Source organism: Nomascus leucogenys, chromosome 3 (genome assembly GCF_006542625.1).
Source record: "Nomascus leucogenys isolate Asia chromosome 3, Asia_NLE_v1, whole genome shotgun sequence".
Taxonomy (NCBI): domain Eukaryota; kingdom Metazoa; phylum Chordata; class Mammalia; order Primates; family Hylobatidae; genus Nomascus; species Nomascus leucogenys.
Genome location: NC_044383.1, coordinates 33,940,895 through 33,963,315, shown reverse-complemented (window position 1 = coordinate 33,963,315; position 22,421 = coordinate 33,940,895). Strand labels below are relative to the sequence as shown.

Sequence of the window (22,421 nt, the reverse complement as noted above, 5' to 3'; positions counted from 1 at the left end):
TTCTTGGGCAGTTTCCAGACTCTGTTACGGAAACAGAGGGCTGTTTCTTTTTGTTGTCTTTAAACTTTTCAAATTAATTCAAAACTAGTATCTAATTGTCCTTTTTGCTGTGGTATGTGGTGTAATGTTGATTGGGAATAAGAATTATGATAGAAATAGCAGATGTTTCAAATTCTCCCGTATTAGTCTCTTAGGGACGCTAGCTCCAGATTCCAGCCCCTGGGGCAATAACTTGTGAGGATTTTCCTGGTGTTACAAAAAATATTGCTCTTAAAAAACTAAGACTCAAAACCAAAAGTTGTGATTAATAATAACAGGATTATTAGTCAATAATATTTTGATTAATACTATAGAATAGCAAACAGTGAATATACCTCAAATTGAAAACTTTTAGGTTGTGTTCTTGGCTCATTCTCTCATAACCTGGATCTAAGTTGGAAAGCTGTGGCACCCTGTTTGGGTGTCCCATCTACCTTGTTTTCTGTTTCTGCAGATGGCTTGTTCAAGCTTCATTTTAAGCCTGCTCTGTCTACTTATCTTACTTATATCCTAATAGACTTCTCTTGTGTTACTACACATTTCTCTTTTGCTCTAATATTTGATTATTTTCCAGTTTGTCAGTACCGTTATCAGAGGGACGAGGAAGGAATAACACACCAGTTGACCATTTTGTTTCTCTGAAAATCTGAGCAATAAGGAGATCCTTTTATTAATAAAACTGAATCATTACTCATACTACAAGGGCTTTCACTTTTAAAATGTAATCCATCCTTGCTTGCCATTTTTATGAAAACCAAAGTTGAAAAGTTTCCTGAATCACAGGCTATGTATAGCCACACATGCATGACTTCAGGCTAGCATAAAGACATGTCTGCTCCTGAGCCTCTTCTTTTAAAGAAGGGCAACCACTTGTATACCCTCTGGTGGCCACTCCTCCTGCTCCACTCCAAGGCAGCCCTGGTACTTTCCTAAGTGGCCCCTCCTACAGAGCACTTGCTGGCATTTGGCCTTCTGCTGGTGAAGACCGCCCCTTATTAGCTTCATAAATGTCCTTCTGCAAGCAGGGATCCCAGACACACACTTTGGTTTCTAGTGTTTCAGTTACTATGTTGTATTTGAAATTCTCATTCCACAATTCCCCCTTAGTTGAAGTCCTGAAGTACATGCCGTGTCTCCCCCTTTATGTCTACCTTGATCAATGGCCTCTGTGGAGTGTGGTGAAAGACATCTTTTTATTATGATCCACAGCTAGACACTCTACACTTTTAGAAACCAAAGGCTGCCTGTATTACATTGCTTTGGGGAGTTGTTAAGACTCTATGTTTTTCTACTGCTTCACATTAAACAATTAATTTTGTTGAATTTTGAATTCTTAAAATTCTCACTGACAAACATTTTAGGTCAGTGTTAAGGAAAATGTGTGATGCATGTTAGAGAGGTGACGCATTCTCCCTTATGCAGGGACATGGGTATATGTGTTACATATGCTGATATATAACCCACCATTCATCCCAGGACCACAAGGATAGCTGTAGATAAACTGGTTATCCTAAAATCATGATTATCGGTGCTGATCTCTGCAACCAACATTGCTTTAGGGAGTTGCTAGTCATTACCCCTGCTACAATAGATAGTATTTGTCAGTCTAAGTTATAGACAAAAAATTCTAGGTTGACTGATTAAGAAAGCCATGTGTTTTAATTTCCTTCATGTTTTAAAAACAATGGACATAAGTGCAGAGAGATCTTTGAAAATATTAAGGGAAATCTATTTAATCCTATAGGTATGTGATGACCTTTTTTTTGGAAAAAGGTATTTGGGACATCAATCTGTAATTATCCATTTTCCATTCATGCATTCACTAATTCAATATTTGATATGTGTCTGGGAGTGCTGAGAATAATATAAATACAAAAAAAAACCTAAGATAATCATTCACCAGAAGCGCATAGATATAATACAGTTATATAGCTAAATGTAACCAGTTGTTTTTCCAAATGTATTCATCATCTGTAATAAAAGAATAATGAAGTAAAACATCTGAAACCTTAACTTACTCACGAGTTGCTACTTCCTTGGAGGGAACTGTAGAAGCATTAATATATGGTTCTTTGGGTTGGGTCATACTGCCCTCTGCTGACTCAGTTTAACTAAGGACAACCTGGGTTTGAGGATCAGGAGAGGATGGTGTGGGAACCTGCCTCAGGAACTACAGTTCCCTTTCTTTGAAGGATTCTATCCAGAAGAGACCATATCCTACTAACATACTAACAGGAGCAACATAGCAGATCAAATGATATGGTGGCGTGGAAATTAGAAGGGAATGGGAATAAGCTAGTCAGAACTTTCTAAGGTAACTAGGCTATTAGGACCTAAGCCAGTGGTCCCTAGACTTGTCTGCACATTGGAATCACCTGGGGAACTTTAAAAATATGCCTTTTACTGCTTCCAGGGATTGTGACTTAATTGGTCTTAGATGAGGCTTGGGCTTTGGGATTTTTCTAAGATTCAAATAAGAGAGAAGTTGGGAATCTCTTCTAGGCAATAGCATAAGCCCATCCAGTGTCCAGGATTTATGAAAAATTGACAAACTGTTTTGCTAAGGATCACCTGTGTTAGTCGGCTTGCATTGCTATAAGGAAATACCTGACAATTTTTAGAAAGAAAAGAGGTTTATTTGGCTCACGGTTCTGCATAGAACTGTATAGGAAGCATGGCGCTGGCATCTGCTTCTGGTGAGGGCCTCAGGAAGCTTACAATCATGGCAGAAGGTGAAGGGGAGCCAGTGTGTCACATGGTGAGAGAGGGCAAGTGAGAGAGGAGGAAGTTCCAGGCTCTTTTAAACAACCAGCTCTTGCATAAACAACCAGAGTGAGAACTCACTCATTACTATGGGGATGGCACAAAGTCATACATAAGGGATCCGCCCCCATGACCCAAATACCTCCCACTAGGCCCACCTCTAACACTGAATGTCACACTTTGAACATGAGATTTGGAGGGGACAAAACATCCAAACCATATCACCACCTGAGAATGGCACACTACAGGTCACAGAAACTTACAGAGTACTGGAGTTGAAAGAGAACTGAGATCACCTAGTTCAGAGATTAAAAATGGGAAACGTTAGGTCATTTATGGCTCTCAGACATGTTAAGCCTGCATAACATTTTTTAAAATCTTGAAATTAATTCCCAACACTTAATTGAGAGCTTTCACAGAAAAATCTAGATATGTGGCTTATTTTTAAAAAACAGAAGATTTGGTGACTTAAACACTGTAAAATTAAACATTTATATCTGAATCCAGCATCTCTTTTTGCTTTGTAAATGAGGTCAAGGATGAAATCCAGATATTCTCCCTTTGTATTTGTATTGTCACTGTATGGAATCTAGGTATATCCAAGGAAAAATAAACTTAAGATAAATTTATTTTCCTTATTTCAAAAAGCAAAACAAAAACCCAGAAGATCGAACAACCCTGGACCTGTAGAGTGGCAGCAACAGACCAGAACTCAGCAGTTTAGTCCGAGCTGGGGCACCTGCTCGCCAGTGTTACTGTCTCCATCAGCCTGACCCCAGTAAGCATTTGATTTGATCTACCCTACTCTTGCCTTCTACAGAACTGAAACTAACTTCCTGCAACTTTCACCCATTGCTGCCAGCTCTGCAGCATAATGGAAGCTCATTCCCTCTTCTGCATGAGATGGCTTCAACTTCTCAAGGACAGGAATCTTGCTCTCTCCCCAAATGTTCTCTTCTCCAGTTAAATATCCCTAGTTCCTTCAACTATTCCCTGTGTGATAGGGGTTCTGGACTCCTCACCATTCTGGTCTCTTCTTCTGGATACACACTTAAGTATCTTCTGGATACTTGCTTAAATTTGGTACCCAGTGTGAAATGCAATATGTTAGGGGTATTCTGACTATGGCTATGACACTTCTACTGATAAAACCTGAAGTACCACTAATTTTTCTGTGTTACCATATAATAACAACATGAATACTAGTTGGTTCATATTGAACCTGAGGACAACTGAAATCCCCAAGTCTTTTTTATATGAAATGATATAAGGCCAGGTTTCACTTATACAACTTATTTAATTTAAATGAGTATGTTACATTTCTAATCTGTTTAATTTCATCTCAATGGGGTCATTCTGGGGCTGTTTTCAGTTGCCACTGTCATCTATTATATTAGCAATATTGGGTTGCTCCATCCTCAAATCAGATGTTTCTGATGCCTTCATCCAAATCACTGATTTTAAAAGTAAAGTTGAGTAAGACAGAGCCCTGTGAAATATCAAGAGACCAAAATCACATTAATTCAGCAGTCAACAATTTGTTTAAATATCTGGATAGATGTCCATGTACTATACCATCAAGGCCATATTTTTCTTATTACAAAGCTGTTAGGAAACCCTCTCAGGAACCAATTTATACTGTCGATTCCATTCTTCTCTCTGACCTTGTAATGTTAACAGCCTTATCAAAAGAGGAACTAGCTGGGCGTGGGGGCCCACGCCTGTAATCTCAGCACTTTGGGAGGCCGAGGTGGGCGGATTACCTGAGGTCAGGAGTTCAAGACCAGCCTGGCCAACATGGTGAAACCCCTTCTCTACTAAAAATACAAAATTAGCCAGGCATGGTGACTTGTGCCTGTAGTCCCAGCTACTCGGGAGGCTGAGGCACGAGAATTGCTTGAACCTGGGAGGTGGAGGTTGCAGAGTGAGCTGAGATCACACCACCGCACTCCAGCCTGGGCAACAAGAGTGAAACTCTGTCTCAAAAAAAAAAAAAAAAAAAAAAAAGGGAACTATTTGGCGATTACCTCCTTTTCCAAGTACTTAAAAACCATTTTGCTACATATACACATTAAGCTTGTCAAAATCTGCAATTTCCCCATTTCTGAACATCAGGATATTAGAAGACATTAGCTTTTTTTTTTTTTGCTGAAGACCAGCTGGCTACTTTGGGTATGTCAATCCTATCCTTTCAATCTTCACTTAATGGAAGTGAAGTTAAGATCATAAAGAAATTCTATTTAGGCAGAATTAAGGACTCAGGAGAACAAGGAGACAGAAATCATCCATGTAGAACCAAGAGCTTGCCAACACTGAAAAACCTGACACAAAGCCTGTTAAGCAGCAAATGGCAGCCATTTCTTTCTCTACATTAAAACTGATTTTCAACATGAAAAGCAGATTTAAGAGGGAACACTTAGGGTAACCACACTTAATGCATTCTTGATCCAGTGACTTTCTCAAAACAGGAAAAGATTTTTAAGTAAGTTGACCATTTGGAAACCACTTGGTATGTCAAGGTCATCTCGTAGAAAAGCCCAAGTTCTTACGATCTCTGAAGAGCTCTCAAAAGCAGTCACAGTCCCAGGAGGGTAGTCCTCTAAGAATCATTTTGGGACTCTTCGGAGTTCATTCATCAGCCAAAGAGCGCCAGTGAGCAAAGCCAAGGAGCCTGACTGGTGAGTGGCGGCCAGAGGAGTTGGGACGTACATCAGCAGCGTGCTGATGCCCAAGCCCACCTGTCACAAAGGAAAGAAGGCAATAGGAAAGGCAGTAACCCAAAGTTCACACTGAAAATGGCCAGGCATGGATAACCACACACAAACCTCCACATCCTCCTATCAGAGCACTTAAAATACATACATTTTTAATTTCACAAGCAAATATGCTTACAATGAAAGAAATTCGAACGAAATTGATAAACCTAAAATTCCCCTTATTCTTCATTCCATCCCAGTTCCCCAGAGTAGTCACTGTTACCAGTTTCTGCACACTTATACTTTAGTATGTTTATAGGGAAATATATAGTTTTGTGCTTTTAAAAAACATATTGTTCTGTCATTTGCTTTTTTTTCACTCAGCAATATACAGTACGTATTGCGATCTTATTAAACTGCTGTGCAGTATCGCACAGTATGGATATACCATAGTTTTTTTTGTTTTGTTTTGTTTTGAGACAGTTTCACTCTGTCTGCCAGGCTGGAGTGCAATGGCATGATCTCGGCTCACTGCAACCTCCACCTCCAGGGCTCAAGCAATTCTCCTGCCTCAGCCTCCCGAGTAGCTGGGATTACGGGCGTGTGCCACCACGCCTGGCTAATTTTTGTATTTTTTAGTAGAGACAGAGTTTCATCATGTTGGCCAGGCTGGTCTTGAACTCCTGACCTCAGGTAATCCACCCACCTCGGCCTCCCAAAGTGCTGGGATTACAGGCGTGAGCCACTGTGCCCAGCCCATAGTTTTTTAACTATTTAGGTTGTTTCCAATTTTTCACTATCACAATTCTATGATGAATTTTCTCATACAAAAGGTCTTTGTGCATTGGACTGTTTCTAGGACAGACACTAATAAGTCATTTGCTGGGCCAAATAATTATCCATTTAACTTTTAAAAGATATTGCCAGCCTGGGTGACAGAGTGAGACTCCGTCTCCAGAAAAAACAAAGATACTGCCAAATTGCCCTCTGGAAAAAAACTGTACTAACTCATGCTCTCACCAAGAGTATTTGAAGGTATCCATTTTCCTATGCCCATGGCAATACCTGATTATCTTTTTTCACTTTTTTCCAATTTGATAGGCACAAAATGGTACTTATTTTTTAAATTTGTTCCTCTCTGATTATAAGTGAAGCTGAACAGCTTTTCATGTTTACTGTCCATTAATCATTGTTTTTGTGGTAATTGTGTATTGATGTCCTTTACTTATTTTCCGGTTATTAATCTTTTAATTTATTATAAATATGGAAAATATTTTCTCCTAGTCTGTCACCTTTCCTTTTTTTTTTTTTTTTTTTTTTTTAAACAGATAGGGTCTCACTCTGCTGTCTAGGCTGGGGTGCAGTGGTGCGATCTTGACTCACTGCAGCCTCAACCTCCCTGGCTCAGGTGATCCTCCCATCTCAGCCTCCCATGTAGTTTGGACTACAGGCATACACCAACATGCCCATCTAATTTTTGTATTTTTTTGTAGAGATGGGGTTTTGCCATGTTGCCCAGGCTGGTCTCGAATTCCTGGCTCAAGTGATCTGCCCACCTAGGCCTCCCAAAGTGCTGGGATTACAGCCATGAGCCACTGTGCCCGGCCCCTTTTTTAACTTTGTATTGGGGATACTGTCAGAACAAAAAGAAGTGGTTTATACCTGTGTATACGCCAAAGCCAGCAGAGTCACTGCTGCCATCTTGGTCCTTCTAGGAAGGGGAATTCTCCGAGAGAGGAAGTAGAGCACTGTAATGGCAGTGACTGAAGTGATTCCCTGCAGGGAAGAAAGAGTCTATCACATTAGATAGAAGTGCCAGGTTTCTACTCACCTTACATGTATCTCCTCTAGAACCACTCAGCAACCATGAAGTACCTTCCTGTACCAGTCACAGAGAACCTCTCTGCAGTCCCACCCTGATTACTCCTCCACAGGCTGTCTCTTCCACTGTCCTCTTCTGCTTGCCACTTAAACGTCGGTATCACCCAGGCTCCACCTAAGATTCTGTATGTACCACTTTATACACCCTCACTCCCAGTGATCTCATCCACCTTCCAATGTGGGTGTCCCCCACATTTTTAAGTCATTCTTTGCATCCTTATCCCTAACCATATCTCTAATCCCATATTCTTAAAGCACGGCTGACCCCAGCACAAGGGTTATTATTTTCCTGGGCTATGAGTGGAGATAGTGCTGGTGCTGCCAGCTGGTGCTAAAAAAGACCTAAAGTCTCATTTTCATTCCTATCTCTTCAGAACAAGGGTCCAGGACTGGCAATAATGGTCCCCTTCCTCTCCCACGGTATCAGGGAGAATGTTTTCTATCATATTTCTACATTTATTTCACTTCGTTTCCTTTTCAGTGCTGTCCACAATGACAATTTCAACCAGGCTTTACTTATGCTAAAATACTGTGTGCAGGTGGGGACTCAGCCCACACCAGGTAACATGCCTCAGCCCAGCCCCCGCTGGACAGCTGAGTCCTCTGGCCCCCTCTCTCTGGATGTGCTGCTCTCATCTCACACTCAACATGTCTCCATCTGATGCCATCCTCCCACCTCTAGCTCCACACTCATTCCAAGGGTCCCATCCCTGTAGGTCATGTTTCAAGCATGCTGCAGAAGAAATTTGGGATTTTGCTTGATCTTTCTTCACCTTTATTCCTGACAGCCAATCTTATTAACTCTTTTCCTTTATTTATTTATTTATTTATTTATTTATTTACTTATTGTAGAGATGAGGTCTCCCTGTGTTGCCCAGGCTGGTCTTGAACTCTTGGGCTCAAGCAATCCTCTTGCCTTAGCCTCCCAAAGTGCTGGGATTACAGGCATGAGCCATTGCGCCCAGTGCTCTTATTTTTAACTGAAATTTAATTTTTTAAGAGACAGGCTCTCACTCTGTCTCCCAGGCTAGAATGCAGTAACGTGATCACAGCTCACTGCAGCCTCAAACTCCTGCTCAAACAATCCTCTCGCCTCAGCCTCCCAAAGTGCTAGGATTATAGGTGTGAGCCACCGTGCCCAGCCTCTCTGTTCCTTTAAATTCTCTCTCAAATGCATCATTCTTCTCAAGTCCCACTCCCACCATGTAGGCCCCATCTCCATCACTCTCCCTGGCATTGCGCAGCAGCACTATGCTTCTCACAGTCTCCTTACTGCTCATCTTTCCCCGCTCCAATTCATCACACACAGGTCTCCAAGCCAATCTTTAAATGGCCCATAGCAGACCCTTAAAACATATTAGCTTAAATAGAATGAAAAGTACTGGTGAAGCTCCTGGCTCCTTGAGCTTCTGGTTTAGCTCCGAGAGCTCCGTGCTTAGCAGCTATGGTCTCCGCATTCGCTTCTCTACTTAACCACATTTCTGCTGAAATGACTTGCTAGGTACGTGCAGGATTGAGGGAGGTTATCACTTGCCAAGTGGTAAAAGGCACATTTGAACTTTAAGAAGCTGGCAATGTCCTGAAAGCTAGAATTTGGCTGGGGTGGGGACAGGGGGACAGGTGAATAATGAGGACAAAGACATTAGATTAGAGAAATGGTCCTAAAATTTCTTCCAAAGACAGCAGGAAATATAGTTCCTGCTCTACCCTCTCAGTGTTGCCATCAGTGCTTCACTGATACCCCAAAGCCTATGATAGGCTCCCGTGCTCTCTGACAGGTAACCACCAACTACACTTACCAGAATCCGGTGATCAAACTGCACCATGGTGGGATTCTCAAAAACATTCCTCAGGATGGGGGAGAAGGTAAAGAGGTCCTCCGGGATCCAGGATTCTCCCATTTTGGGAAAGGAGTTGTAAACAAGCCCAGCATCTAGCCCTGCCACAAAAGCCCCTGTATTCCAAGGTAAATGGTATTTATTAAAATGAGAGGAAGAAGAGACCAAATACTAGTTCTGACATAGAAAAAGTGTGTTATCCCAGAGTTAAACTAAGGGAACAGTCAGAGAATAATAGAAAGATCTACAACAGGAATTCTCCAACAGGGAAGGTACATCACGATTACCATGGAAATTTCAAATCTCTGCATCTTTACCTGCTCCCACCCCAAGATTCTGCTTCCTCTAGAGAAGTGGAGTACAGGCTGTGGTGTGGGGGGAGGGGGAGAGGCTTATTAGCTTAGAAAAATTCCCTTAGTGATTTTGATGCCCTCCTTACCCTGCCACTGAGTGCTACTGATTTATTTTAGAAATGCTCTCCCACAGATGTCTGCATGACTGACTCCCTTACTTTCAGCTTCCACTCAGATGTCACCTTACCAAAGAGATTCCACTTGATGATCCTATATAAAATGGCACTCCCCTAGCCCACTTTCTGTCTCCTGACCCTAATTTATTTTTCTTCATGGCACTAAATATCATCTAACACATTATGTTTCTATTGTGCATTATCTGTCTTCCCCCAAATACTCAATAAATGTTTGTTGACTGAACACGGAAGTGAGACAAATCCCAAAACTTATAAACTAAATCCTGGATAAACAAATAAAGAGGGTATTCATGAATTAATGGATGTCTGATCCATTATTTATTATCAAAGAAAATCCAGAAATGTTTGGGTCACACTCCCTTTTTTCTTTTTCTTTTTTTGAGGCAGAGTCTGGTTCTGTCCCCCAGGCTGGAGTGCAGCAGCACGACCTCGGCTCACTGCAACCTCTGCCTCCAGGGTTCATGCGATTCTCCTGCCTCAGCCTCCCGAGTAGCTGGGACTATAGGTGCCCGCCCTTTGGTAGAGACGAGGTTTCACCACGTTGACCAGGCTGGTCTCGAACTCCCAACCTCAGGTGATCCGCCTGCCTCAGCCTCCCAAAGTGCTGGGATTATAGGCATGAGCCACCACGCCTGGCCTTTTTTTCTTTTTTTGAGTCAGGGTCTTGCTCTGTCACCCAGGCTGGAGTGCAGCAGTGCAATCTTGGCTCACTGCAGCCTTGACCTCCTGGGCTCAAGCAATCCTCCCGCCTCAGCCCCCTGAGTAGCTGAGACTACAGGTGCACAACACCACACATGGCTAATTTTTGTATTTTTTGTAGAGACAAGGTTCCACCATGTTGCCCAGGCTAGTCTTGAACTCCCTGGCTCAAGCAATCCACCTGCCTCAGCATCCCAAAGTGCTGGAATTACAGGTGTGAGCCACCATGCCCAACCCACTCCATATTTTTTTAAAAATGGAGTAAATACTTCATAAAAATTCATGCTCTTATGCCAAAAATAAAAGTGTTGAGTGGTTCATTGGTTTGAATCAATATTATTTTTATTCCAGAGCAGTACTGTCAATAGAACTTTCTGTGAGAGTAGAAGTGTTCTATATTTGTGCCATCCAATATACTAGCCCCTAGCCACATGTGCCTGTGGAACATCTGAAATGTTGCTAGCGTGACTGAAGAACTAAATTTTAAATTTTATGTAACCTTAATTAATTTAAGTTTAAATATCCACATGAAGCTACAGACTCCTCTACTGGATAGTGCAATTCTAGAATGAGAGCAGCAGAGGTGGAAGTGTGGTTTAAAGAATGAAAAAGGCCAGGTGTGGTAGCTCACGCCTGTAATCCCAGCACTTTGGGAGGCTAAGGCAGGTGGATCACCTGAGGTCAGAAGTTTGAGGCCAGCCTGGCCAACATGGTGAAACCCCATCTCTACTAAAAATACAAAAATTAGCAGGGCGTGGTGTTGTGCACCTGTAGTCTTAGCTACTCGGGAGGCTGAGGCACGAGAATCGCTTGGATTTAGGGAGGCAGAGGTTGTAGTGAGCTGAGATCACGCCACTGCACTCCAGCCTGGGCAACAGAGTGAGACTCAGTCTCAAAAAAAAGAATGAAAAAATCCTCTGTTGGTCTCTCTGTGCCAATGAACTCTCCACCTGCAACCATCTCTGAGGGCAAGCCTTTTGTCTGACCCATCTTGATGTAATGTGATGATAACAATAATGTTTATATATAGTAACAGCTAACACTTATGTAGCCTTTGCTACATGCCAACAACTATTCTACACATTTCACATTTAGCAGTCATACTGTTGTCATAATCTCCATTTTATAGATAAGGTCTCTAAGGCCCAGAGAGGTTACAGAGCTTGCAAAGGTCATATAGTTCACAGGTAGTGAAGCCAGGATTTGAACCTAGGCCATCTGGATCTAGGTAGGTGTTCAATATTTTTGTTCAAATGACAGTAAAGTAAAATTTTTGGAAGAGAGAAAGAAACAGGAAACAGAGGGTGAAGATAGCGGGAATGAGAGAAACAGATGTGAAAAGGAAATATAAAGATGCAGGAGGAAGGGGCAAAGCATTAGGCAAGAGGTTCCAGCTTAGAGTGCAATGCAAACACGTCATCTTTGAAGAGCTGAGTCCTACCTGAGAGGGCCGTAAGGAACACCAGACCTGCTGTTCCATGAGCAAATCGTCTCAACTGTAGGAGCTGGCGGGTTTCAGGCAACTAAATAAGAAAAAAAACATTCAGTTAAACTGTGTTGCAGGAACAATGAGAGGCAGCAAAGACCTCCAAGGCCAAAACCAAGTGACAAATTAAGATCAGATCTTCTCTGACCCCTAGACTAGGTTAAGTACTCCCGGCAGATATTCTGTTCCAACATGCACTGTATTTTATTATAAATATACATTACTATCTGTTTTCCCTTCTACCCCATAAGTTTTGTGAAGGCAGGAACTGCCATCTTTTTTACTAGAGCAATCTTAGCCTTGTGATTGGCACATAGGTACTCATTACGTATCTGTTCAAAAACTGAATGATTTACATTATTCAGGAAACAATGCTTCATCACGGTTGAAAGGATGTCGCTTAAGATCAGGACTGGATTTTCGTGTGTGATATTAGTGTTTAGCAAATACAGTCAGAATCAAAATTGCATAAAATGCTTAGAGATTCCTGAATTTAGTGTTTTTGATAAAATCAAAATTTGTTTTTATTCTTATTACCACCAATTTCTAATACTAATAAATGAATCATCAAGTATGAATAAGAACTTTATAAACAGGTGACTATGCTACCCTTAAATGGCCTACACTCTACTATATGAAAAGTTAGGTATCATTACTAACATATTATAGGACAGTATATCAGCACTGTCCAATAGAACTTTCTGTGATGATGGAAAAGTTCTATCATCTACCTAAGGAGAGCTTGAAACATAGCTAGTATGACTGAAAATTAAATAAAAAATTAATTTTATTTAAATATAAAGTTTAAGTAAACAAAAAGCTTATGTAAATAAATTTTATTTAATTAAAAAAATTTTTTTTCTCACTTTGTTGCCCAGACTGGAGTGCAGTGGCGCAATCTTGGCTCACCGCAACCTCCACCTCCCAGGTTCAAGCGATTCTCCTGCCTCAGCCTCCCAAGTAGCTAGGATTACAGGTGCGCGCCGCTATTGCCCAGCTAATTTTTTAAATTTTAGTAGAGATGGGGGTTTCACTATTTTGGCCAGGCTGGTCTCGAACTCCTGACCTCAAATGATCCACCCGCCTCAGCCTCCCAAAGTGCTGGGATTACAGGTGTGAGCCACCGTGCCCAGCCTCAATTAGTTAAAATTTAAATAGCCATATGTAGCTAGTAGCTACTGTGTTGGACAGCATAGCACTATATGGCTCATTGGCTAGCATCTCAAATCCTTTTTGTAATTAGGTGAATCTAAACAAACAGAAAAACAATTGATAAAGTCATCAGTAACCTTTAAGAGCACAATTTCAGTAGCAAGAGTGTGTGGGTTTATGTGTAAGTGTGGGTAAATGTGTGTGTATGTATTGGGTTGGGTGAGGAAGATAATTACAGGGATTGAAAAGAAGGAATAGATTGTCAGGAAGCAGCAGCTATAGATGCAGGCAAAGTCTGAATTAAAGTGAATTCTGAATTAAAATGAATTCATTTTAGAAGTTTGGCTTTGATGGGCACAGTGGCTCACACCTGTAATCCCAGCACTTTGGGAGGCCAAGGTGGGTGGATCACCTGAGGTCAGGAGTTCAAGAACAGCCTGGCCAACGTGGCGAAACCCTGTCTCTACTAAAAATACAAAAAATTAGCCGAACATGGTGGTGTGCGCCTGTAGTCCCAGCTACTCGGGAGGCTGAGGCTGAAGAATTGCTTGAACCTGGGAGGTGGAGGGTGCAGTGAGTGAGGTCACACCACTGCACTCCAGCCTGGGCAACAGAGCTAGACTCCATCTCAAATAAATAAATAAACAAATAAATGAAGTTTGGCTTTGAAAATCAGGAGACTTTCAAATAATTCCTTATTTTTCAGATGTGGAATTATTCAGTGGTTGTCTACTATATCAATATTTCAACCCAATTTGGCTTCTCTGTGGGAATGACTGCCAAGACAACACGTCCAGTCCTTACTGGGATCTAGCTACTAGCTCCAAGTACCTAACGGATGATTCGACTCAAGAGTCCTGCTGTCATCTCAAACTTTTCTCCAGAAACAGCTTACTCAGGTCAATCCATGATTTCAATACCTAATATAAGACTCTTTTTTTTTTTTTTGGAGATGGAATTTCGCTCTTGTTGCCCCAGGCTAGACTGCAATGGTGCCATCTCAGCTCACTGCAACCTCTACCTCCCGGATTCAAGCAATTCTCCTGCCTCAGCCTCTCGAGTAGCTGGGATTACAGGCATGCGCCACCACGGCTGGCTAATTTTGTATTTTTAGTAGAGATGGGGTTTCTCCAGGTTGGTCAGGCTGGTCTCAAACTCCCAACCTCAGGTGATCTGCCTGCCTCTGCCTCCCAAAGTGCTAGGATTATAGGCACGAGCCACTGCACCTGGCCAAGACTCATTTAAAAAAAAATTCTGTGGGAAAAAAAATGTCCTATAACGGTGTGGTGTCTTGGGACCTCTATTATTAATGAAGGCCTCAAAAAAATGTTATACCTTGTTTTTAAATCAAAGCATAAAATGAAAAACTAGTACTTTCCTTTAATCAACAGACAGAAAAATACTTCAGACAAAATCACTAAGGTTTACTATATTATTAGACTTAACTGGCAAGTCCCCATTTAACGAACAATATGGCTTCTGTCCACACCAGAAGTTCAGAAACACCTCTGTTCTGATCTTTCTCACTTTGCCATCCACCATCCCTTCTGGGAGTCAGAGGTAAAGCGACTGGGATATTTCTTGTTGTTGGTACTCCCTCCCACTCTATTTTTCAATTTGTTTCACCTTTGCCAATAGAAAATGTTGGCAAAATATTCAATTCCTATATGATCCAGCAATTCTACTTCTAGATATATATCCAAAAGAATTGAAAGCGGGGTCTTGAAGAGAGGTATTTGCACACAACTCTTACCTTGTGCGGAGGGAGTAGCAGTGAGAGTGAGGTCCATAAGCTGGCACAATAAAGAACCAGGGCTGATCCCAGGTGGGCAGCGAGGCGGTACTGACTGACCCGAGGGATGTCATGGGAGTCGGATTTTTCTTCTAGTCCGCTTTTCACCATATACCATCCCAACAGACCCTAGAACCCCCAAGAGATGAAGCAAACAAAACAAGGTTAAAATGATCTGTTCAACTTTCTTTTTGTTGTTTTTTTGAGACACAGTCTTGCTCTGTCACCAGGCTGGAGTGCAGTGGCGGGATCTCGGCTCACTGCAACCTCCACCTCCCAGGTTCAAGTGATTCTCCTGCCTCAGCCTCCCAAGTGGCTGGGACTACAGTTGTGCATCACCACGCCCAGCTAATTTTTGTATTTTTAATAGAGATGGGGTTTCACCATGTTGGCCAGATGGTGTCAATCTCTTGACCTCGTGATCCGCCCGCCTTAGCCTCCCAAAGTGCTGGTATTACAGGTGTGAGCCACCACGCCCGGCCTGATCTGTTCAACTTTACTGAGGAAATGAGCTATTAGGAGTACTCTCTACCCCACCCCTCCTCTTTCCATACCCTCCCCAATATGCAGTGTCCCAAGATTCATGATTTATCCACAATTCTTCACATATCACCATTAATACTTAACTGCTATTTAGATCAGAAGTGTCCAATCTTTTGGCTTCCCTGGGCCACACTGGAAGAATTGTCTTGGGCCATGCATAAAATACACTAATACTAACAATAGCTGATGAGCTTTAAAAAAAAAAAAAAGGTCCATGGATATATCTCATAAAACTAGATTGAATGTTTTGGAGAAACTTAACAAAGGTAAATGCTTAAAAACATCTACTGTCAAGTTAGGTTGGAATAAGACAATTATAAAAGTTTCAGGGGAGAATCATAAAAATCAATAAGGTTTTGCATGCAGATCGCTTTGCAAATATCTAAGTTCCCACTCCTCTTTAAGCAAAACCACAGTTTATGGGGATATAAGAAACCTGCAGTTGAATGCCAATCTGGGGACGCATAGTCAAAGAAAAGGCCTTGATTTTGTAAAAGTTGGTAATGAACGTACAGATTTAAGTTTAAAAGTTTATGTTATGTATCATATTCTATGATTCTCTGCTTTAACTGGCTTTTTCAATTAACCAAACAATTGTCAGTTCCAATCATATGAGATAAGACAGCCCTTTCACTCCCACATGCCCAGCTCAGTACAATCAGGTCAAAGAGGTGGACTCTGCCGCTTCTAAATATATACTCTTCAGGAAATCTTTTTGGGCATTTCTCTCCCCTTTCAAGATTACCCTGGATATTCTAATTACCCTGATTTCATCTGCAAGAGACATTGAAAGATGAAGACGTACACAGTTGATTCACTAGCCCACTTTCTTCTCCCATACCTTATCTGACATCTTCAATTTCTGCCTCCCTAATAGTCTGTTTTCAGTGTTGGCTTGTTTTTCTAATTCTAAAATGTTAACTTTCATTTTGTTCTACGTGCCTTTCTCTGGTTACTATTAGACTTTGATTACTGTTTCTGCTGCCTCTATTTCTTCTCTCATCTCCCTCCTTAATCCCTTCTTTATTTATTTATTTATTTTTTGAGACAGAGTCTTGCTCTGTTGCCCAGGCTGGAGTGCAGTGGTGCAACCTCTTGGCTCGCTGCAACCTCCGCCTCCCGGGTTCAAGCAATTCTTCTGCCTCAGCCTCCCAGATAGCTGGGACTACAGGCCCACGCCAGCACGCCCAGCTAATTTTGGTATTTTAGGTAAAGACAGGGTTTCACCATGTTGGCCAGGCTGGCCTGGAACTCCTGATCCCTCCACCTTGGCTTCCGAAAGTGTTGGGATTACAGGTGTGAGCCACTGCACCCAGTCTTAATCCCTTCTAACTGGCTCATTTGCTTACCACTTCTGAGTTAAATTAACCAATTAGCTTCCTCCTGATTAAATTTTGATGATGTTTCTTTGATGCCCTGATAATCTCCTTTAGGATCTCTAAACCTTGACCCAAATACTCCTATGTGTCTTCTCTCTTAATTTCTGGCTCAGTTTCACCCAACTTTTTTTTTTCATCATCCTAGCAGTACTAACCTGTTAACTGTGGGAGTCTTTCTTTAAAAGGCGCTCAACTTACATGATTTTAATTGCCATTTATATCTGAATATCTCTCAGCTACATGGGTATTCTACAATCCTTCATCCCACAAAGTGTTTCTCTCTTTTGGAATTTTCCTGTATGCTTCTGTAGCATTCTAGCATGGGGATCCCACTTTCCTATAGCAGACAAGTTAGAAAAAGAGAAGAGACAAGAATCTAGGGAGACACCCATGATGGGAAACAAACTACATCTTGCAGCACATGAAAATATACTACTGAGTGCTTACTGATTCCAGGCACTAAGCTAAGTACTTTAAATATGGATTATCTCATTTAATATTTACACAACTGTACATGGTGGCACTATTATCCCCATTTACAGGTAAAGAAATCATAGCTTTCAGAGGTTAGGTAATTTACCCTAAGTGTCAGAGCTGGGGCTTGAAGCTAGGCCTGTGACACTAAAATGCATGCTCTTACCTACTCTATTAAAGTGCCTCAGAGATTATTTCCTTAAAAACAATGCCAACTAGGGGCCGGGTGCGGTGGCTCACGCCTGTAATCCCAGCACTTTGGGAGGCCAAGGCAGGCAGATCACGAGGTCAGGAGATCGAGACCATCCTGGCTAACACGGTGAAACCCCGTCTCTACTAAAAACACGAAAAATTAGCCGGCCGTGGTGGTGGGTGCCTGTAGTCCCAGCTACCGGGAGGCTGAGGCAGGAGCACGGTGTGAACCCGCGAGGTGGAGCTTGCCGTGAGCCAAGATCGCGCCAATGCACTCCAGCCTGGGCAACAGAGCCAGACTCCATCTCAAAAAAAAAAAAAAAAAAAAAAAAAAACAATGCCAACTAGGAAGATCCTGGGAGCATTTCGCGTTTCTCAACCTTGAATAAATCTTACCTGGAAGCAGACGAGGCCACAGAGGGCAAGAACACGTCCTTTCACGCCATGGCTGAGCCAGCCCTTTCTCCAAAAGTAGGCAGCAGGCAGGATGTATGCAAGGCCTACAAGGCGACCCCACATTCGGTGTGAGTACTCCATGTACCAGATGAACTTGAATTCTGTCAGTGTCATATCATGATTCAAGCTAGGTGAAATGGAAAGTCAGAAAAGAAGGAGGAAACATCCTTCTGATTTTTATTTTCTTATGGAATGCAAAAACTTTCTTTCCCAGTCCTACAACTTGGTAGGTCTGCCCTCTTCCTCAACAACCACCTCAGAATGACTTTGGATTTGGAGGCTTAGAAGACAAGCTGACTAAACATAACTGAACCAAAGATCATGAAATAATCTAACCATTCTGAAGGGTTTAAGTGCAAAAGATCAAACGGGCCTACTGGGATGTTTATATAATTTTCTCTAATACTTACATTTTAAATTCTGGAAATTGCTGGTATCTTTGGAATTCTGCTTCCCATTCCTCTTGGCTTGTAGGTGGCTTCATCTCCTTTATTAAATGCCAATCTACCATCGAGAGGCCTGACTCTGTCAACCTTAGGATAGGAAAGAAATTTTGGGGTGTACGCGTGAGGCTGCATTACTCACAAAAGGTTTATAGCAACAAGTGGATCTGAACTTAACCTCATTAAAGGTAAACACATTGTTTCCTCTTTTGAGACGTTTCTCTCTTACTGCTTAGAATTTTGTCAGAAACAGCTGCCATCAGGTACAAATTTATTTACCCTTATATTCTCTCAATCCTTTTATTCAACTCTCCCCAATTCTTTTTTTTTTTTTTCCGAATTCTTTCTTTCACTAGCATTCCTCGACAGGCAAAATCAACCCCTACAGCCAAATAAATGTGTTCTAAATGCATAACCAACATTCCTCACCCAGGGAAAAGAGGTCTGTTACATGTATACAGGTTTAGATTCTTGGGTGAATTTAGAGACAATAAAATTCAAATTTGTTGCACTTGCTAATAACAACCTATATAACACATAAGGTATTTTGAAATAAGGGACGTGGAATGTGAAGAGAATTTTAGGAAGACACATTTGACTAAAACCAGAAACTTTTTCACCAAAAGGAATTAGGATTCCTAAAGTAAAAGGCTGATTTTAGGCCTGAGGCAAGAAATGTACAAGATGAATTTGGAACATCTTGTCATACTAGAAAGTAAGGAAACTATCAAAGGTAATTAGGGCCCTGCCAAAAAGTCACTAGAGCCAATTGCAGGAGATGCCCACTGACTAAAGATGGGACAATCTGAACAAATCACTAACACCGTCATCACAATGGACTGAAACATTATCAAGTGTGTTTGAACCTATAATCTCATAATGAGCCTTAAAAATTCAAATGCTTTATTTGTTGCCTTTGGAGGATTTGGGGGACCAATTTATTATTTTGAAAATTGGTAAATAAAGGGAAAGAAAATCAAGTATTTATCCTGCCTTTCCTATACAAACTATACCTTGGGATGTCCAAATTGATGATGAGGGAAAGCTTTTTAGAGTTAAGCTAATAAAATATCATAATTTTGCTATGCTAACGAAATAATGGATCTAGGCAATGGTAATTAATGGCTGTTAACATCTACAATAGACAGCAGATATTCATGAATGTTCTATTCACCTGCTGAAGTATTTTGCTCCCTCATCCCTAATTTGAATCTGATCAAGCAACTACTCATTCACAGGAAATAGAGGGGACAAAGGAACATGTTAAATATCACACAGTTATGCAATCAGCAAAATCTAGACTGTGCATAACCATAGGACAAATGACTAGTTTCCTCAGCAACTAAAAGAGGGGGAAAGGGAGGAGTGTCTAAATCTATAGTCTCTTCATAGATTTAAACAAACCTAAGAAACATGAACCAATTATGATGTACATAACTTCTTTGGGTTTAATTCAAACAAAGCGTAAAAAAAGTTTTGAGACAAACTTGGACTCTGATTGAAAGAGAAAAGATACATAAACAATGCACAGGTACCAGTTAAGACATAAACCAGTCTTTATAGAAGGCTCCTACTAATAAAACACTCAACTGTTCTATGGCAGGGCAAGCCATCAGACATGTTCCTTAAGGCCTCGGTTTCTCCATCTATACAATGAGGGAGCTAGACTAGATGCTCTGTAAAATTCCTTTCTCCAGCTGGGCGCGGTGGTTCATGCCTGTAATCCCGGCACTTTGGGAGGCCGAGGTGGACAGATCACCTGAGGTGAGGAGTTCGGATCAGCCTGGCCAACATGGTGAAACCCTGTCTACTAAAAATACAAAAAATTAGCCAGATACGGTGGCACGCGCCTAGTCCCAGGTACTTGGGAGGCTGAGGCAGGAGAATCGCTTGAACTCAGGAGGCGGAGGTTGCAGTAAGCCAAGATCACACCACTGCACTCCAGGCTGGCCAACAGAGCAAGACTCTGTCTCAAAAAAAAAAAAAAAAAATTCCTTTCTCCTCAGTCAACCTGTGCTTCTACTGATGATCCAAATACCTGACTCACTATGAGCAAATTACTCACCTAGTTACTCCACCAAGAATAACTGCTCCAGCCACTGTTCCACTGCAGACCAGGAGCCATCGGCCCACCACCCGCTCAGCAGCCTTTGAGGGAAGGGACACTGTACCCCTTCCAGATTGCAAAGCTACTTCAGAGATGGTGCTGTATTGCCCTGGCCTCAAAGGGCGCCTGATGCAATCACACTAAAGATCAAGATAGACAAATTACAACTGGAGAAACAGGGAATGGCTGCTACCCACACTCAACCCCATTCTGATTAGCGTGAAGTACTCATAGCATCCCCGCAGCTATGTCTTGGTAAGTCATCATCTCTTATCTGAATTACTGCATCAACCTTCCAACTGGTTTTCCAATTGGTTTTCAAATCTAGCCTCACTCAAACCTATCCCCAACTACATGAATCTTCTCATCTCTGAATACTTCCCTCAGACTTCACTCTACTTACAGATATGGAATATTTTCTTTCACCTCTAGATCTTTAAACATTTCTCTCTGGCTTGCACACTTCCTTTCCCCTGATTAATAATACCTACTGCAGATCTCCGCTTACATGTCACCTCCTCTGGGATGTGTTCCCAGGCTCTTCAAGGTCTGCAATAGGTCACTCCCACAGCACACTGGACAGCCCTTAATACACTGTAATGTGCAGTCAAGCATCACGTAACAACAGGGGCACATGTTCTGTGAAATGCATTCTTATGCAATTTCATCATTGTGTGAACCTCATAGAATGTACTTAAACAAATCTAAAGGCTGGGTGTGGTGACTCACACCTGTAATTCCAGCACTTTGGGAGGCAGAGGCAGGGAGATCACTTGGGTCAGGAGTTCAAGACCAGCCTGGCCAAAATGGTGAAACCCCATCTTTACCAAAAATAAAAAAATTAGCTGGGCATGGTGGTGTACGCTTGTAATCGCAGCTACTTGAGAGGCTGAGGTGGCAGGATCACTTGAACCTGGGAGGCAGAGGTTGCAGTGAGCCAAGGTCTCACCATTGCACTCCAGCCTAGGCGACGAAGCGAGACTCCATCTCTCAAAAAAAAAAAAAGTACTTACAGAAATCTAGATGGTATGGCCTACTACACCCCTGAGCTATATGGTATGACTTATTGCTCTTAGGCTATAAATCTGTATGGCATATTACGTACCGAATACTGTAACACAATGGTATTTATCTAAACATAGAAAAATTACAGTAAAAATATGGCATAAAAGATTTAAAAATGGGGCCAGGTGCAATGGCTCATGCCTATAATCCCAAGGCTTTGGGAGGCCAAGGTGAGAGGATCACTTGAGGCCAGTAGTTCAAGACCAGCCTGGGCAACGTAGCAAGACCCCCTATCTCTATTTTTTCAAAAATTAGGCACAGTGGTACACACCTGTAGTCTTAGCTACTCAAGTGACTGAGGCAAGAGGATGCTTGAGCCCAGGATTTCCAAGCTGGAGGCTGCAGTGAGTTATAATCATGCCACTGCACTCCAGCCTGGGTGACAAAGTAAAACCCTGTCTCTAAAAAAGACATTTAGAGAAAAAGATTTTTTTTTTTTAAAAAGGTACACTTGGAAAGGCAGCTCCATTATAATCTTATGGGACCATGACTGTATCTGTGGCCTGTTGTTGACCAAAATGTTGTTATGCAGCACATCACTCTACTTTCAGGTTCATCTGTTTGTATCTCCCACTAAACTATGAGCTTTGGGGTGGCAGTGTCTGGTCAGTCTTGCTCTCTCCCTTCTGCTAGCTTTGTTTCTAACACTGTTCCTTTATATAACGAGACCATGATAAGGATTTCACAAATGAATAAACTGACTTCCTCCAGGGCAGGAGTCTTGTAATATTTATCTTTCTTTTTCCAGTTCCTAATATATAATAACCACTCAATAATTACTAGTTAAGCAAATGCATGGCCTCTTCTGACTATACCCCTATGAGTCCAAAGATCCATGCTCGGTTTCCTACTTCTGATTAACTGAGTCACCTTTAGAAAAGTAACTTTAAGCCTCAATTTCCTTCTCTGTAGGATGCAGTTATACT

The 22,421-nt window shown here is 41.7% G+C and overlaps 1 protein-coding gene across 5 annotated transcripts in view; it reads right to left on the bottom strand.

Annotated features, from left to right (window-relative positions):
- LOC100599631 (cytochrome c oxidase assembly protein COX15 homolog) overlaps nt 1–22,421 on the bottom strand; it is a 38,534-nt gene that overhangs the window by 15,032 nt on the left and 1,081 nt on the right. The window contains exons 2-10 of one of the 5 annotated variants that reach the window (XR_004029073.1): nt 20,389–20,570; nt 18,291–18,413; nt 17,821–18,007; nt 14,798–14,965; nt 11,848–11,929; nt 9,179–9,333; nt 7,161–7,274; nt 5,352–5,540; nt 4,215–4,291 (exon numbers count right to left, since the gene is read on the bottom strand). Coding sequence is in view for 4 of the 5 variants with exons in the window: in XM_003255332.4 (XP_003255380.1) it covers nt 5,409–5,540; nt 7,161–7,274; nt 9,179–9,333; nt 11,848–11,929; nt 14,798–14,965; nt 17,821–18,007; nt 18,291–18,413; nt 20,389–20,570 (1,143 nt within the window). In the remaining variant the exon portion in view is untranslated. Of the gene's footprint in view, nt 1–667; nt 5,541–7,160; nt 7,275–9,178; nt 9,334–11,847; nt 11,930–14,797; nt 14,966–17,820; nt 18,008–18,290; nt 18,414–20,388; nt 20,571–22,421 lie in introns of those variants that run through there. The other 4 variants (XM_003255333.4, XM_003255332.4, XM_030808596.1 and 1 more) reach the window with 4 other exon arrangements.